This window comes from Haplochromis burtoni, unplaced genomic scaffold, assembly GCF_018398535.1.
Source record: "Haplochromis burtoni strain Fernald_Lab_line unplaced genomic scaffold, NCSU_Asbu1 Contig_195, whole genome shotgun sequence".
NCBI lineage: Eukaryota > Metazoa > Chordata > Actinopteri > Cichliformes > Cichlidae > Haplochromis > Haplochromis burtoni.
In genome coordinates this window covers 683,092-697,512 of record NW_024582556.1, presented here as the reverse complement: position 1 = coordinate 697,512, position 14,421 = coordinate 683,092, and the positions used below count along the sequence as shown (strand labels likewise).

General features: G+C 38.6%; 2 protein-coding genes, 1 long non-coding RNA gene and 1 other non-coding gene across 7 annotated transcripts in view; 2 read left to right on the top strand and 2 right to left on the bottom strand.

Annotated features, from left to right (window-relative positions):
* Positions 1–5,070, bottom strand: part of LOC102291763 (protein TANC1) — a 45,934-nt gene extending 40,864 nt beyond the window's left edge. Inside the window, exons 1-3 of the mRNA XM_005935270.3 lie at positions 4,969–5,070; positions 4,646–4,750; positions 3,118–3,321 (exon numbers count right to left, since the gene is read on the bottom strand). Of these exons, the coding sequence (XP_005935332.1) occupies positions 3,118–3,321; positions 4,646–4,721 (280 nt within the window). The 5' untranslated portion in view covers positions 4,722–4,750; positions 4,969–5,070. The remainder of the gene's footprint in view (positions 1–3,117; positions 3,322–4,645; positions 4,751–4,968) is intronic.
* Positions 5,071–5,520: 450 nt separating this feature from the next.
* LOC102292809 lies at positions 5,521–7,302 on the top strand. 2 transcript variants are annotated; one of them, XR_316607.3, is made up of 4 exons: positions 5,521–5,662; positions 6,118–6,250; positions 6,543–6,629; positions 7,086–7,302. It is a non-coding gene; the product is annotated as an uncharacterized LOC102292809 (long non-coding RNA). The 2 variants fall into 2 exon arrangements; XR_316606.3 differs by having other exon boundaries at positions 5,523–5,662; positions 6,115–6,250.
* On the top strand, positions 6,670–6,803 carry LOC121815374. The gene has a single exon (XR_006055023.1). It is a non-coding gene; the product is annotated as a small nucleolar RNA SNORA31 (small nucleolar RNA).
* Positions 7,303–8,025: 723 nt separating the features above from the next.
* Positions 8,026–14,421, bottom strand: part of gtf2f2a (general transcription factor IIF, polypeptide 2a) — a 14,237-nt gene continuing 7,841 nt past the window's right edge. The window contains exons 4-9 of one of the 3 annotated variants that reach the window (XM_042226070.1): positions 13,866–14,004; positions 12,618–12,677; positions 10,474–10,555; positions 10,209–10,308; positions 9,018–9,161; positions 8,026–8,900 (exon numbers count right to left, since the gene is read on the bottom strand). In XM_042226070.1, coding sequence (XP_042082004.1) covers positions 8,778–8,900; positions 9,018–9,161; positions 10,209–10,308; positions 10,474–10,555; positions 12,618–12,677; positions 13,866–14,004 — 648 coding nt within the window. In that variant the 3' untranslated portion in view covers positions 8,026–8,777. The remainder of the gene's footprint in view (positions 8,901–9,017; positions 9,162–10,208; positions 10,309–10,473; positions 10,556–12,617; positions 12,678–13,865; positions 14,005–14,421) is intronic. The other 2 variants (XM_042226069.1, XM_042226071.1) reach the window with 2 other exon arrangements.

The following is a 14,421-nucleotide window of genomic DNA, read 5'->3' as shown; positions in this document are numbered from 1 at the left end:
GAGGGAGGGAGGGAGAGCAGGCAGGGTGGGAGGGGGGATGGATTGAGGGTGGAGGTAGGGAGGGATATGAAAGAAAGTGAGAGAGAGGGAGGGCGAGAGAGAGACACAGAGAGAGAGAGAGAGAGAGAGAGAAATTAAGCCTCCTCAGATGAGATCTGTGGTGCAGAATTTGAATTGTGTCCCATGAGTATAAAGAAGAATGTATACAGTGTAAGCCATGAATACAAACAGTGCAACATTCACTGGACTGTGGGCGGATATCTATAATATATTAACACCACAAATGTGTGTGTGTGTGTGTGTGTGTGTGGTAGGGACAGCGGTGCACTCTGATGTGTGTGGGTGTGTCTCACTTTATGCAATATCTCAGTGTTTTTTGAGGTGCAGATTCTTCAGCACTGGAGCCCGTTTGAGGATGAGATGTTTGCGTACACTGACATGTTTTTTTTTAATACTCAAGGCTTCTTAGTGTTTGAATCACGCATGTGAATCAACTCAGAAACACTCGGAAGTCTAACATACCGTTCAATATTTGATCGCCAAAGAAACAAAAGCCATGACACTCTAATATAGATTTAGATATATTTTTTCACTTACTGCAATTTTCAATCTCATATTTGCTCGGGTGGGAAAACAAGGCAGTGCTACATGTAATGAAATGCAATAGCACCTTTTTTTGAATGGCTGTACTTACTGCAGCACACTGCCACCTGGTGTTCCCTCTAAGGTCGGTAAATGTAAAGTTAACTTTCTTACATGCAGCAAATTTAGATGGATTCAAATATGGAAAATATCGCAGAACATGAGGGTTTTTTTTAAGATTATTACTACTGAAAATATTTACTCTTTGTTCCATGTATTTATAAGCTTTAAAATATTTAAAATTCACAAAAGAATATGCAAATCAAGGAAATTTCCGTATAAGATACTATAAAATTTGTGCTCTAATATTTCTTTTGATTGACCTACTATGAAGAATGCTGTACGTACAGAGTTGCTCACCTTAAACCTGACATTAACCAGTATATACAAGCAGGTTGCTTTGTGAGCTACAACTGAGCTTTCAAAAACAATAAAGAAAATTTGAAAGTACCAGTTTGCATACACTGAGCATTAGCATTTTACAGGTAGTTAAGTGGTACCTTAATATAAATCACAGTGTAACTTTAATGACATTGAAAAAGTAAATCCGTAAAAAGTAACTACACCTTTTTTAAAATCTAAGGTTTTACATATCATGAGAAGAAAGTAAAGTAGATGAATACATTCTCAGAAGAACAACATCACATAAATATTACAATATGTCATTATTTATGTAACATCAACTAAGGCAAAACACAGTAGCAGTCTTGTGAAGGAGACCTTTAGTGCTTCCATAGGAAGTGCATCTGTTAGCAGGGGGTGCTGCTATCAAATGCACTTAAATAAATGCCCTTCAAGTCAATTATACTACACCGAACACCACTAGTGGAAAACATGCAGGGCAGTCTTTCCAGGAGTGGACATCCCTGACAAATTCACTCAGAGGAACTGAGTACTGCATGATCTCAGACTCTACAGCCCTCAGGTGACATGTTAAATGTTAAAGTTCATGACAGTACAATTAGAAAATGATTAAATAAGCATGACTTGTTGGGAAGGGTCTACAGGAGAAAGCACATGTCGGCATAGATTAGGTTTACAAAGTTACATATGAACAAATCACAAGACTTCTGGAACAATGTCCTTTGTACAGATAAGACCAACATGGAGATGAATCACAGCACCACGTTCGGAGAAAACCAAACACAGCATATCAGCACAAACACCTCATAGCAGCTGTGAAGCACGGTGGTGGAGCGGTGATGATTTGGGCTTGCTATGCAGCCACAGGACCTGGACACCTTGCAGTCATTGACCATGAACTCCTCTGAACGCCAAAGTATTCAAGAGTCAAATGTGAAACCATTCTGACAGCTAAAACTGAAGCTGGTTCATGCAACAGGACAATGATCCCAAGCCCAGCAACAAATCTCCAACAGAATGGCTTAAAAAAGAAAAGAATCGAGATGATGAAATGCCCCAGTCAAGGCCCAGTCTGCAAACAAACTGAAATACTGCAGCAGGAGAGCTGTCTGCAAGTAAATGCTCACAAACCTCAATGAACTGAAACAATGCTGTAAAGAAGAGTGGGACAAAATTGCTCCAACAATGTGAGAGCCTGATAAAGTCATACCAAGTTATTGCTGGTAGAAGTGGTTTTACAAGCTACTGGGGTTTACTTAGTTTTTCACACACTGCTCCTGCACTCTGGCTCAGTTTTTGCTATATGAAAATAAATACACAGTGTAACACATGTTGCTGCTGCGTGTAAATTATTTTATAATCTGCTAACGACAAGGTCATTTTTAAAAGGATATCCTGATACGTAAAACCTTCGAATTCAAAGAGGACGTAGTTTCTTTATCACATAACTGAATCACGTCACGTGATTCTGCTTCTGCACTTTTTGTCATTTTTGGTTTATTGAAGCTTTGATGAGACAGATTGACAGGAAATATGGGAATCAAGAGAAAAGGCAATACCAGGTAACAATGCTTTTCTGCAACAATCAAACACAGATCACGTGAAATGGATTTCGGTCTGTCGGCTAACGTGTGCCCCAATTCACAGTTGTTTGAATAAGTAAAAACACATTTTGTTTGTCATGCCAACAGTAGATGTGATGCATGTGATAATAAGCTGGCCTCAAATTAATGGTTGGTTTATTTTCTCTTTCATCGTGACCAAAAATGTGACTTAATATCTTACACATTGATCCAAAATAGTACAATATTTCAAAAATGACCCACCTAATTGAGGTTTCTTGCCTTAAGTTATCTCAATTAATTATTTACTCTGACAATCTGTCAACATGCTTTTGAGCCCTAGAGGCACGGTTTGTATGCACTTGGATTTTCTGTCACATGTATGGAACAGCTGAACGCACAGACGATCCCCGCTAATCAAGGCAAACCCGTGAAAGCATGCTGTTATTTTTGCAGCTAGTCCCTGACGCACACCTCCTTGTCACTCTCAGTTACATACAGCACATCCAGACCACGCTTTTGTTTGGATGATCATCTCAAGTGAACCCACCTGGGAACTTGCTGCACGACTGGGAGGGAACAATGTCGGCCTGGTGAGGGAGAAGAGGGGAGGAGGGCAAAGAAATGGACACGCCCTTGGTCAGTCTCTTTTGTTTTGCTGAGTTTTTGGTGCAGCCGCCATCGTGGTCCTGGAAGTGAGAGGCGCGCTGGCCGCTGCCTCTCTGCAAGGTGCTGTGGGCATACACCTCGTCACCTGCGTGGAACGCATAGGCGGGTGTAGAGAGAAGACAGAGGTGGGCAGGTGTTGAGGTAAAAGCAGAGTTAGTGCAGTTACAGTAGATCTAGGATATCACAAGAAGAGAATAAGCCTATTAAATATGTCTCACAGAAGGCTGCGACACAGCAAACACATCGTGTCTCCAGGCATATTTCCCAGTGAGGTAATGGAAAGTTGGCATTGCTGGATCATCTATTTAAAGAATTGGGATCACGCTCATTAAACTGGCTACAGTTATTCTCTCTTAATACTTCAATCATTTTCATATCCACTCTTATTACAGCCTTTAAAGAGACATTATAATTCCCAAAGCCATGTGATTAGAGAGACTCACTTATATACTGATTATATATCATTGCCATAGTTTGCCCTGTAGCAAAATTAAGCAATTTACTACCTTCTTCTTTGAATGAGTGTGTTTTACCACTAGCCAAATAAGTAGTCAGAACTGCATTGCCTAATCTATGAATTCATCTATTATGCTGTTGCATAATACCTGAAAGTGTGGAATGATCATAGCCTTTTAATGGCAAGCTTTAAAGAAGGAGGCAGAAAGTGGCATCTCTCTGCAAATGATCAGAGAAGAGCCAGTGTACTGTAAACACACTTTATCATTTTAATGAGACTGACACAGTTCTCTATCAGCCTCTCTGGTCTTTCTACCCAGTGGAGCACACTATCAAATATTGATGGGCAACATAGTTGCTCTAATACCCAGCTCTACTTATGTTTATGTATCTCCGCAACACACTCTGGAATCACATCTTTACTGCAGCGAGTTGACAAGTGTACACTTTTAAAATAAAAAAAATTAAAAAACAAACAGCTTCATTTCATCTGCGACAGAGAATCCTAAAGAACACTGAACTTATGTACAGGAGACACAACAGCCTCATGCCAAGTGCACAGATACATCTGCTGGACTCACAAATTCTTCTGGTGTTCAACGTGTGTTTAGTAGGTCAGGATGTTTGCTTAACCCACTCTAACTTCGTCTGACACACTTTAAATTCAAGCACCGGGACACTGTGTGAAGGACGGAACACACTGATGAATTAGGCTAATTGAAATGACTCTACTTAAATCACCCAAGAGAAGAGAGAACCTGAATATTACCATCAAACAACACCAGAATGAGTGTGCACAACATAACATACATTTTCCATTTACAGTATTGTGACCTCCAAACAAAAGGGGCATTCAGTTAAAAAAAACATCTGCTAAAAGTTGCAATATTATTTTGTTCAGCATGCATGCCTCATTTTTGCTTCACTGGTACTTCCAGTGGTTTTGTTTCTACCTGAGTGCCTTTGGCTCTTTTTCTCCCCTCGTTTTCCTCCTCCATCTCTCTTGTTTCCAAAAACTGCTCTGAACATAGCTGGGCTGTTGCTTCACCGTCTACTGACTGTGGAAGGGAAAAAAGTTAAATGTTCATTTGAATTAGGGGCACATTATTCAGACAAAATTACCCCCGCTGTTAGTTCTTAATTCAGCTGCCACATTTAAATGGTGTTTTTATTTTAATACCATGATCTATATATATAGTCTTTAACAAATAGTTTGCACGAATTATTATAGTAAGCTAGATATGAAAAAATTAGCATCCCAAAATTCTCAGATTACCTGCTCTTAAGTCTTCTTTGATGCCTCCATGTCCTCACATATATCCACAGGAAGCTGATGGAGGAGCATTTAAACTCGCGGAGTCCAATTAAGAAGTGTTTCACCTCCAGAAAATGATGGGAGAAGGGGGTCGTCTTGCACATGCGCATTGGCCCTGTGTTCCACATTTGATGGAAATCTGTCTATGCATTTGATACATCTTATCCTATCCTTTTATGTTTTTTGTGTCTTTATCCCATTTTGATGTTTGAACTTAATGAAACTGCCATTTTTTATTTTTTATTATTCGCTGTAATCTATATCTCTCATACTATGCCAGGCCAGCTAATAATAGTTTGTGCTCAAACTCATTTAAATTAGTTTTTGATAATTATTTTAAGAGTAGCCTAACTTCGTGTAATTTTCTAAGGAAGCTGGAGTGAATATCAAAGCAGCGCACTCGGACATTACGTTAAATACATGCCGTGATCCATTTTGAACACCAGGGGACGACAGCGCAAATTACAAGTTCCTAACCGGCCTCAAGGGGGCGACAATGAGCCGCCACCGGCATCCTTTATAATCCGGATGATAACCTCAGAGCAGTCCTTTCGCTGCCTGTGCTCTCGTGTGTTGCAGCAAGTGAAAGGCGTTCTTGTGAACTTTATAATGCGTAACCTCGGCGGTTCATTCACCTTACCTGACATGACCTACTGTAAGTATATTCAGGCGCCCTGTCGAGTTAAAGACAGCTAAGTTAGTGACGTCTGTTCTGTTGAGTTTTATGGTGAATCAACGGACACGTGTAAAATGAGCTCGAGCCATTTTGTGTCACGAGTTAGAAAATATTTTGTGCAAAATAATCCCGGCTTCTTAGTTTTGCTCCAGACTAACGGCTACGTGAGCGAAATGAGCAGTAACACGGGGCTAAATATGATGCCTCGTGCCATGAGAGAGAGCTGATTTTAAAAAAGGTTAATGGATACTCGTTAACGATACCAGATTTAGCATAGCACCGGATGTGCTCCATTATTGCTAGTTAGCTCATGTTAATTCTAACATGAGCTTTGTAACTAATATTTTCCATGCGCATATCTGCTAAACCTGTTCTGACCTTGATTAAAAGTGTTAAAGCGTTTTTTAACGTATTTTTTTGCACTTTTAAAGCAGATCATCCCGCTGGATGAATACCTGTATGAGCCAGCTGCGGATGACTGATGTGTTTCAGCATGATGCACTAGTGATGCCAGTAGCTGTGTATTACATGACCTGAGACGACAGCTGACAAGCAGTGTGCGAACATGTATGTATTGAGTTTACATTGTAACGACTTTGCTACTGTTTAGTAAAGTGACCAAGCCTGTCCTCGGACCACATCTTTGACAGCCTGGGCTCTCTGCTGTGAGTTCCTGGGTTATAACATTTAGATGTAATATTAAATGTCCCTGCGCTTTCTGATCGCTCTTTTTCCATGGCGTCTCAGATTGAAGAAGGGAGGATAAAATGTTTGTTTTAACATGCCAGCACACAAAAACCTTAATTACATATTCTTGTAAAGAGACTGTATCATGTATAATTTTTTTTTCCTCCTTCAGACGTATGAAGGATATGTATAAGGCACGGGGTAATAAAACCAGAGCTGCGAGAGGCTGACAAGCTGTGGACCAACGCTGAGAATGCTGGTGAGCGCTTAAAATGTTTTAACTGGGGTTGTACATGAATTTGCATCCACTGATAGACCTGGAGCAGACTTCTTTGGCTTCTGGGTTTGCATAGAGATGCTAAACTGAGCCTTCCTCGCGCTTTCTGACTGCTTCATTTTTATAGCAGCACAGATTGAATAGAGGAATACATTTTAAGCTTGTTAGGAATGGTCAGAGGTTGGGTTCACATGGGGATACGTGGTGTGACGTGACAGCTTTAAGTATTCACCCACTAAATACATTAATACCTGCACATGCTTTCAAGACAGATTTACAGGGTAGTGGTTTCTAGACGGACTGTGGTGGTCACTGTTGACTGAAGGCATTGATGAGATCTTACTTTAAATTGTTTATTGCAGGATCGCTGATATCTTTATGCAGTTGGATGTTTACATTTTCTAATATATTTATTTAATATTTTACCCCTTCTTACAGATAATGGGTGGGATGCATTGTAAAAAGCAAATGGAGCTTGGCCCAGTGGGACATCTTCACTTCCTCTGTTGCCAAAGAAACCGAAGAGCAAGTTTGTAATTGTCATGTTGTGGTTTCAGTGCTGCATTTATAGCAGGTCTTCATTTGCCAGCAAGATTTGTGTTGTATAAACCTGACTTTTTTTTTTTTTTAATTTAAATAAAATTATTCAACCATATTTTCATGAGTACTTTTGTGAATGTAAGTCTGTGGGGAAAGTATTCAACACTTTACAACTCCTGCCTCATGGGGCTTCATACTGTAAAGACCCTACATTAATACAGAAAACCGTGCATCAGTAAGTCACTGTAAAGTGACAATTAGGAATTTTTCTTGGATTATTGTAACTATAGTTGACTCTCTTTCAAAATACTAGACTGGTGGCTGCGCTGCCATATAGCTGAACTACAGCCATTCCCAAAGGCAGGTACCACCTGTCACTGGGGAATAAATTTCAATATGGGTAGTCAATGTCAGTAATGAGTAATATCAAACTGACCACCTATTACCAGTTTTATATAAATGTACTGAATGCCTTTTACTGTAGTCCACACTGAAGTATAGCACTTCTGCTATATTTCTGTTAGTATTTAGAATAAAAATGCAGACATGTGTACATGTTAGTTTTTGATTGCTAGTGAAAATTATTTTCTTTACAAATAACTCACTGAACTAACAGTCACTCAATATGTTCATACTCATATTGCCTTCTTGGTAACTTTTTATTTTTTTTACACCAGCCAATCGCAAAATGAGTCGAGGCATTTAGGTATGCAGATTACCTACTGAAATTCAAACATCAGAAATGTAAAGTTTTGTTTTAAGTGAAACTGCTGGTCCAGTGGGATGATTCTTCACAACCATCTCTAGGATTTACAGGTCTGACTACTTAGAAGTGATAGGAAGACGACAGTAACTGAAAGACTGAAAAGACCAAAGTGGGTGGCTGCGTTGGGTCAATGCTGATTTGTCTTCACTGTGGTTTCACATTTATGCTTTTGTTTTTGTATCAAGTATTAAGCTGGCTGCTATGAAAATATAATTAAAAAACAAGTTTTCTATTGAAAAAAACACTTTATTGCATAAGTTGACCAAATATAAAACAACCTAAAATAATACAAAAGGTGGGTTATAAGAAGACACCTGGAGTAAAGATCACAATAAATTGTGGATCCAATTTGTTGTGTTGTGAAAACTGATGAGCCATCTTTCATTGAAGAAAAAAACAAAAACGGACTTGTAAAAGAAACGTCACAAAAATCTGAGTGGAACCTATACCAATAGTAACACTTTGTTCTAAAAAATTTGTCCTCTCCACATTAAACCCCATATTTCTGGATATACAAAACACTTAAAAACATTATCCACTGCTTTCAACCTCAAGTCATAGATCCTTTACTTCTTAAAACACTAATGAGCACACTCAAGCTGTGAAAGGGAACCACATCAGAAAAAGCAGTGGCCTAACCTCTGATTTCTCCATAGTGCCCTTTATTTTTGTTCCTACAGAATGAGATGGGACTACAAAACTCCACCTCATTGTCCAGTGCATCTTCAGACCTGATGTACAGAAACCAGGTCAAACCAAGCTCTGATCTAAGAGGAAATCCCTCCTCTGAGTGGAAAGCATGTATTGACCTTTGGATTCAAAAACTATTCATCAGTCTTTTCCTCGCCTTGGTAATGCCTGTACTCTGGCCTGAGCTCCCAGGTGTTCTTGTGTGTTCCCTTCACATTGTAGATGCCAATATCACGCAGGATTTCCTTCAAGTAAATCTGAGAAGAAAAACAATATGAGATAATATTCTTGAGAATTAAAGCTAAATGTAAAAGTAGCTTTTTGAGCCAATAGTACTGTTTCAAATGAGTTATAACCGAGCTCTCAAGTCTTACCACAGGCTGCTTGGTGATATCCACTAAGTCTTTGATGTTGTAGTACTGATGCTTCTCAAAAGCAGAAAACAACATGTCCAACACTTGCTGCTTGTCAGCTCGGGCTCTCTTGCCCTCCTCCTTCTTCTTCCTCTCATACTCACGCTGCAGCAAAAACAGGCAGAAGTCAGCTAAACAACAATTATCTAATTACTGCGCATGGAAGACTGATAATACTCTGGGCTATCGAAAAGACCATATATCATCTAAATTGATCAGGTGTGGGACTTGGCAAATTTGCTTGTTGAGAATTCAAAGTTAGCTCCCCATAGCAACAGCTCAACTTCTATATACATTCAATAAGGAAATACTGCACAATATCTCTTAAGTGCTTCATTAGATCTCAAGGGATTAATTAATTGATGCTAAATTTATTACTTTGAAAAGCAACTTAAGCTGTCTAGAACCACGAGGAGATACCAAAAGTACACAAACAGATAAACTGGTCATCAGTTCTGCTTAATGCGTTCTGAAGGGATTTAGACAGTAAGTCACACAAAGTGAAAAATAACACATCTTTTATATTCTATGTTGAAACAATGCTTATTGACTTGTATTGTAGCAGAGAGTGTGTCTGCAGCTGTTTGTTTGCCTCTGTCTGCCTTTAAGTTTAGTCAGAGAAGACTAAAGATTTAACAGCAAAGTGAGATAATATATAATTTGCACTCATTTTCTAAAAAATGTAGTAGATTTTCCTTCATTTTCCATTTATATCCATGGAAAGTCAACACATGTGAAAAGATTAACAATTAGGGGCCAGTTTACAGAATTTTAATATGAGAATAGGTTTTCCTTTTTTTCATATTAACTGCTTTTATCTGTATGTTTTTTGTGATACTCCAATCTCCCATATTTTGTTTATAATTAGAAATCAAAAATATGGGGCACTGATGAAATATGCATATTTAATGGGGGATGAAATAATCGTGCTGGGAAGTACTATGTGAAGTGGGACATGTGGTCACCTTGTGTGTGAATCCTGTAGAGCATGTGGTCAAAAACAACTAAGAACATACTAAAGGCAGTAAAATGTAACAAGAAAATTCTTGGCCAGATGTCAGTTAATTGTGTCTCTTGCGTGAACTAAACCTAACGTGAAAAGTGTAGAAAGTGAGTGTAACAATAAACAGATTTCTCTGTTGGGTTTCTTACATTGTAATCGTGGTTGGCCACAGGTTTATAGTTGTTGGTCACAGCTTTTTCCAGCTGTTGAGACAGCCTGGCCGGTTTGGAGGACTCTTCAATTTGTAACCTGTTAGAGAGACAGGGAGAAGTACTTTACCTGGTAAGTATAAAATATAGATGAAACAAATATAAATGAATTTCTAGTAAAACATCCACATGTATGCAGTATTAAGACATTCTGATACAAGACAATCCATGCTATTTCATGTAACTTTAAGTGTTAAATGCTCACCTCTTCAACCTCATATAGCTTTCACTGACAGCAGGCCTGCATTCTGCTCTCTGCACTACCACTCCCTCCAAGGTTATTTTATCTGAAAGAGAGTGCAGCTAATTAAAAACTTGATACAGACTTTTAGTCCATGTGCACCACTGCATTTACGGCATAATTTTAAGAGAGAAGGGATAGAAACAAATGCTGTAAATTAATAAGTGGAAACAGTTTAGAAACAAGAAAGAAAAAAATCCTTTGCTAGGTGCTGTATGAGAAACTACATCAGAGTAGAATCCAGCATAATGCCATTGTTTGCGGACATGAACCCCCCCCCAAAGAAAACAAACCAAACCAAACCAAAGTGACTTGTGGATACGGAGAGTATAATCCTGGCTTAAGTGTTAACAGAACTCCTTCCTGGTTTTCTAGGAACCCATTAGTTATTTGATACCTCAGCCCTTCGAGGCAGCGGCTTTCAGTGTAGCCAGCACGTACCGTTTTCTATTGCAAATGCATAAGAAGCTAATAATCTTGTGTGCTCCATAGACTATTTATGTGCACAAGACCGAAGGCCGCTCAACCACTCTTACTCAAAATTCCCCAAACTACAGACTAAAAACAAAAAGCTTCCAGTACCAAAAACCTCTGCCACTTCTAATTAGTAAATATTAGAGTTTATACATGCACATGTGTTTTGACCACACTTAATTCTTGTTAAATCACCACATTTCTTGTGCTTGTAGTTCTGTAAAAACACTGTTTTTACATTGTTCACCAAGGCTCAGAATAGTTCTTCACTTACTGCTTTAGTCGGAAAAATGCACACATCTGTACTGTAAATAATCACGTTTGTTTTGCACCATCGCAATCAGAATTATCTTTTAAAACCCTTCCTATAGTTAATAAAGCTCTCAAGTGTCTATAACCCGATTAGGCCTGTCAGGTCACCACGTGCAGATCTTTAAACTATTCTCAGAATTACATCTAAATGTGCTGAAGTCCTATTACTGAGGTCTTATTCTTCAGACAAGCTGTCTGTTTACCAATAGTCAGGTACCACTATGGGCACATTTATAGTTTTTATTTTCAATTTTCTTTTTACATTTTTATTTCATTTTGACTTTTTGTTTTAAGTACAGTTTAGTTTCCTGAATGGATTTTCTTTTTTCACTTAACTTTTTGTTTGAAATCTCTTTGTTTTAGTTTAGTTTTTAGTAGTTTATTAGACAAGACTCACAAAATAATTTCAGTTAGTTTTAATTTTTTTTCCTCCAAAACTTTATTTATTTCAGTTAACTAAAACAATTTTTCTATATCTAGATTTAGTTTTTAACTTCACTTAACTGTAATAACAATTGTTTACATTAAAAAAACCAAAACCCTTTTGATTCTCAAGCTCATGAATTTGAATTATGCGTCTGCAGGAAATCTAGGTTGTAACTTATGAAGCAACTGGAAATTCCTTTTATCCCTACGCCACATGTCAGGTAAACACAGCCTGCCACAACTGAGTTGCAGTGATGATGGTTAAGAGGAGTTTTCTGCTACGTTGTAAGTTACTACGTAGATTTCTTCCAGAAGTCAAAATCATGCTTTACACTTAATAACTGTGTGTTAACTTCCGTTTTATTTTATTTGTAACATTTTGTTATATTTATTGCTTTAAGGTACTGTAGCTCTACACAGGTTTTTATCTTTTATGGTGATAAATTGATATGGCGATTTTCCAGTTTCATTGTACTACATAGTACTCTTGTACTATGTATGACTGTGCAATGGCAATAAAGATATCTTATAACACTGAGTTTAAGTGATGAATGAAATGTGCTATAAAAAACTGACACTTTTTTTTTTTTTTTTAATTTAACAAAGTTCTTAAAATTGGCTACATTTACAAGTAGTTTTGAAGGATGAATGATTATGCAGACACACACACACACACACACATCAAATAACTGCCAAAAATACAACTGGACAGACATTACAATCGTCACTACACACAGCGCCATTCTCCTTAGCATGTAAATGGCTTTTTACTGTGATACCAAAAACTTCACTTGACGAGAAAAATAAACCCTCGCGTCTGATTCCTAAATCACTTCACTGACTTCATGAGCTGCTTTGTGCAACTTTGTCACTTGCTAGGTAAACGGAGGACTCACCTGGGCCTGTCCCTGCCCCCGAACCTGAGCTGCTGCCATCAGATCTCTCTTCTGACTGGCCTACAGGAAGGGAGGGAGGGATGGTGAACATGAAAAATACGAGGGATGGAAGGGATCCAACAGTAAGAACCACACCCAGGGTTTAGTCGCACACCAAAAATGTTTTTTAATTACACAACGCTTCTCATCACGATCTCTGGCAAATACAAATGCGTGCGCGTGAGCAAAGCAAGCATGGCCGCACAACAAGGGAGGACGGATGCCCTGTCCCACCACTGATACACATGCATAGCAGGGCTGCACAAATGCATCTCATTTGAAACTAAATATAAGAAAATATTACCAAACTGCTTTTCTAATTTAAACTATACACTTTTTTCCAATTAGACACAGTCACTTCTCATCTTTTCTGTTGCTCTACTAAAATGTTTAGATTTTACTACCTCATGACTTCCTCTCACTGCTTTTGCAGCTGTCTTCTTGATCACGTCTAAGTTCTTCAAACTTAATGCCTCGCTCAATGAACCATTTAAATTGTGCAGCCCTAAAATGCACACACATATAATATGCTGTCCCAAAGTAACCACTGCAGCTCAAGATCACCGGCATCCATAGCAAAATAATTAATTATGCAAAAATTGAAAACCTAATTATACTGAAAGAACAAAAGAGACTGATGAAATTCAAACTGAGCCAAACAATCCCATGCACAAAATCAACTCCAAATTCAGCAATGATTTGTGTTGATAAGCGTCCCTGCTATGTTAAATGATTCCCAAATTGGCTGTGCTGATTGGCAGTGAACTGAAAATGTCAACCCCCAACAAATGACAGACGATCAAACGCTGAAACTGACACATGTAGAGACAAACACAAATTAAACTGGATAAAGACAAAAGACTCTTCTGTTTTCCACTGAGTGTCCACTAATCCACGATGTAGAGTACACTTCTTGTGAGTACCCACTGTTAGGACTGTGGACAATGTGACACTCTAGGAAAAGTCTACAAAAAGTTCAGATCACACAAAGACAAAAAAGGGCAAGCAACAGGAAAACTGCATGAAGACAGCAAACTGTACAACGAGTAGCAAAATGGACGTCTCCATCTCCCAATCACAACTTACCTGTGATTCTAATGAGGTATTAGTTAACACAGAAAACTGATATTGCAATTAGGTCAAGCTCATCTTGCAGCAAAGAGGTTGAAAGCAGAGAAAAAGCAGTGGTAGATGAAAACAGAAAGTCACCTGATGAAGTCTCTGTGAAGACTGCCAATGTCTGACCTCCCACTGACTGCATGGTGAACGGGTGTTCGCGTGGTGCAGACACTGTCTTATCCTCTATACCGTCAATCACAGTCAGCTCTTCATTCAAAGTGAAAGACACCTGTAAATAGTCAATCACGTTATTTTTTTCTTTTTAGCAGCAGGACAGATTTACACACTTGGGATCTAGTTGCCATTTATAAGGTAGTAAACAGGGCTCACAGAAGTGATGCCACTGAGTACAAGAAATGCAGTTTCCAGGTACATGAATTTGCATTAGTGACATTGTTTCAAAGAAGCTTGTCCAAACCTATCCCCTCCAGTATCCCTAGCTTAATAAAAGGTTCAGGCAGCACTGCCAGCAACACTGCCTTTCAGGCTGATGATATCAGAGCCAGTCAAGCTGTTGTCCAGAGGTGCATCAGAACGCCAAAACTTAGTGCATGACACCAGTTCAACAGTGGGCAAACAAGAGGAATATGGCAAGTAGAGCTGGGCGATATAAGATTTTATCATATCACGATATGTTTTTTTTTTT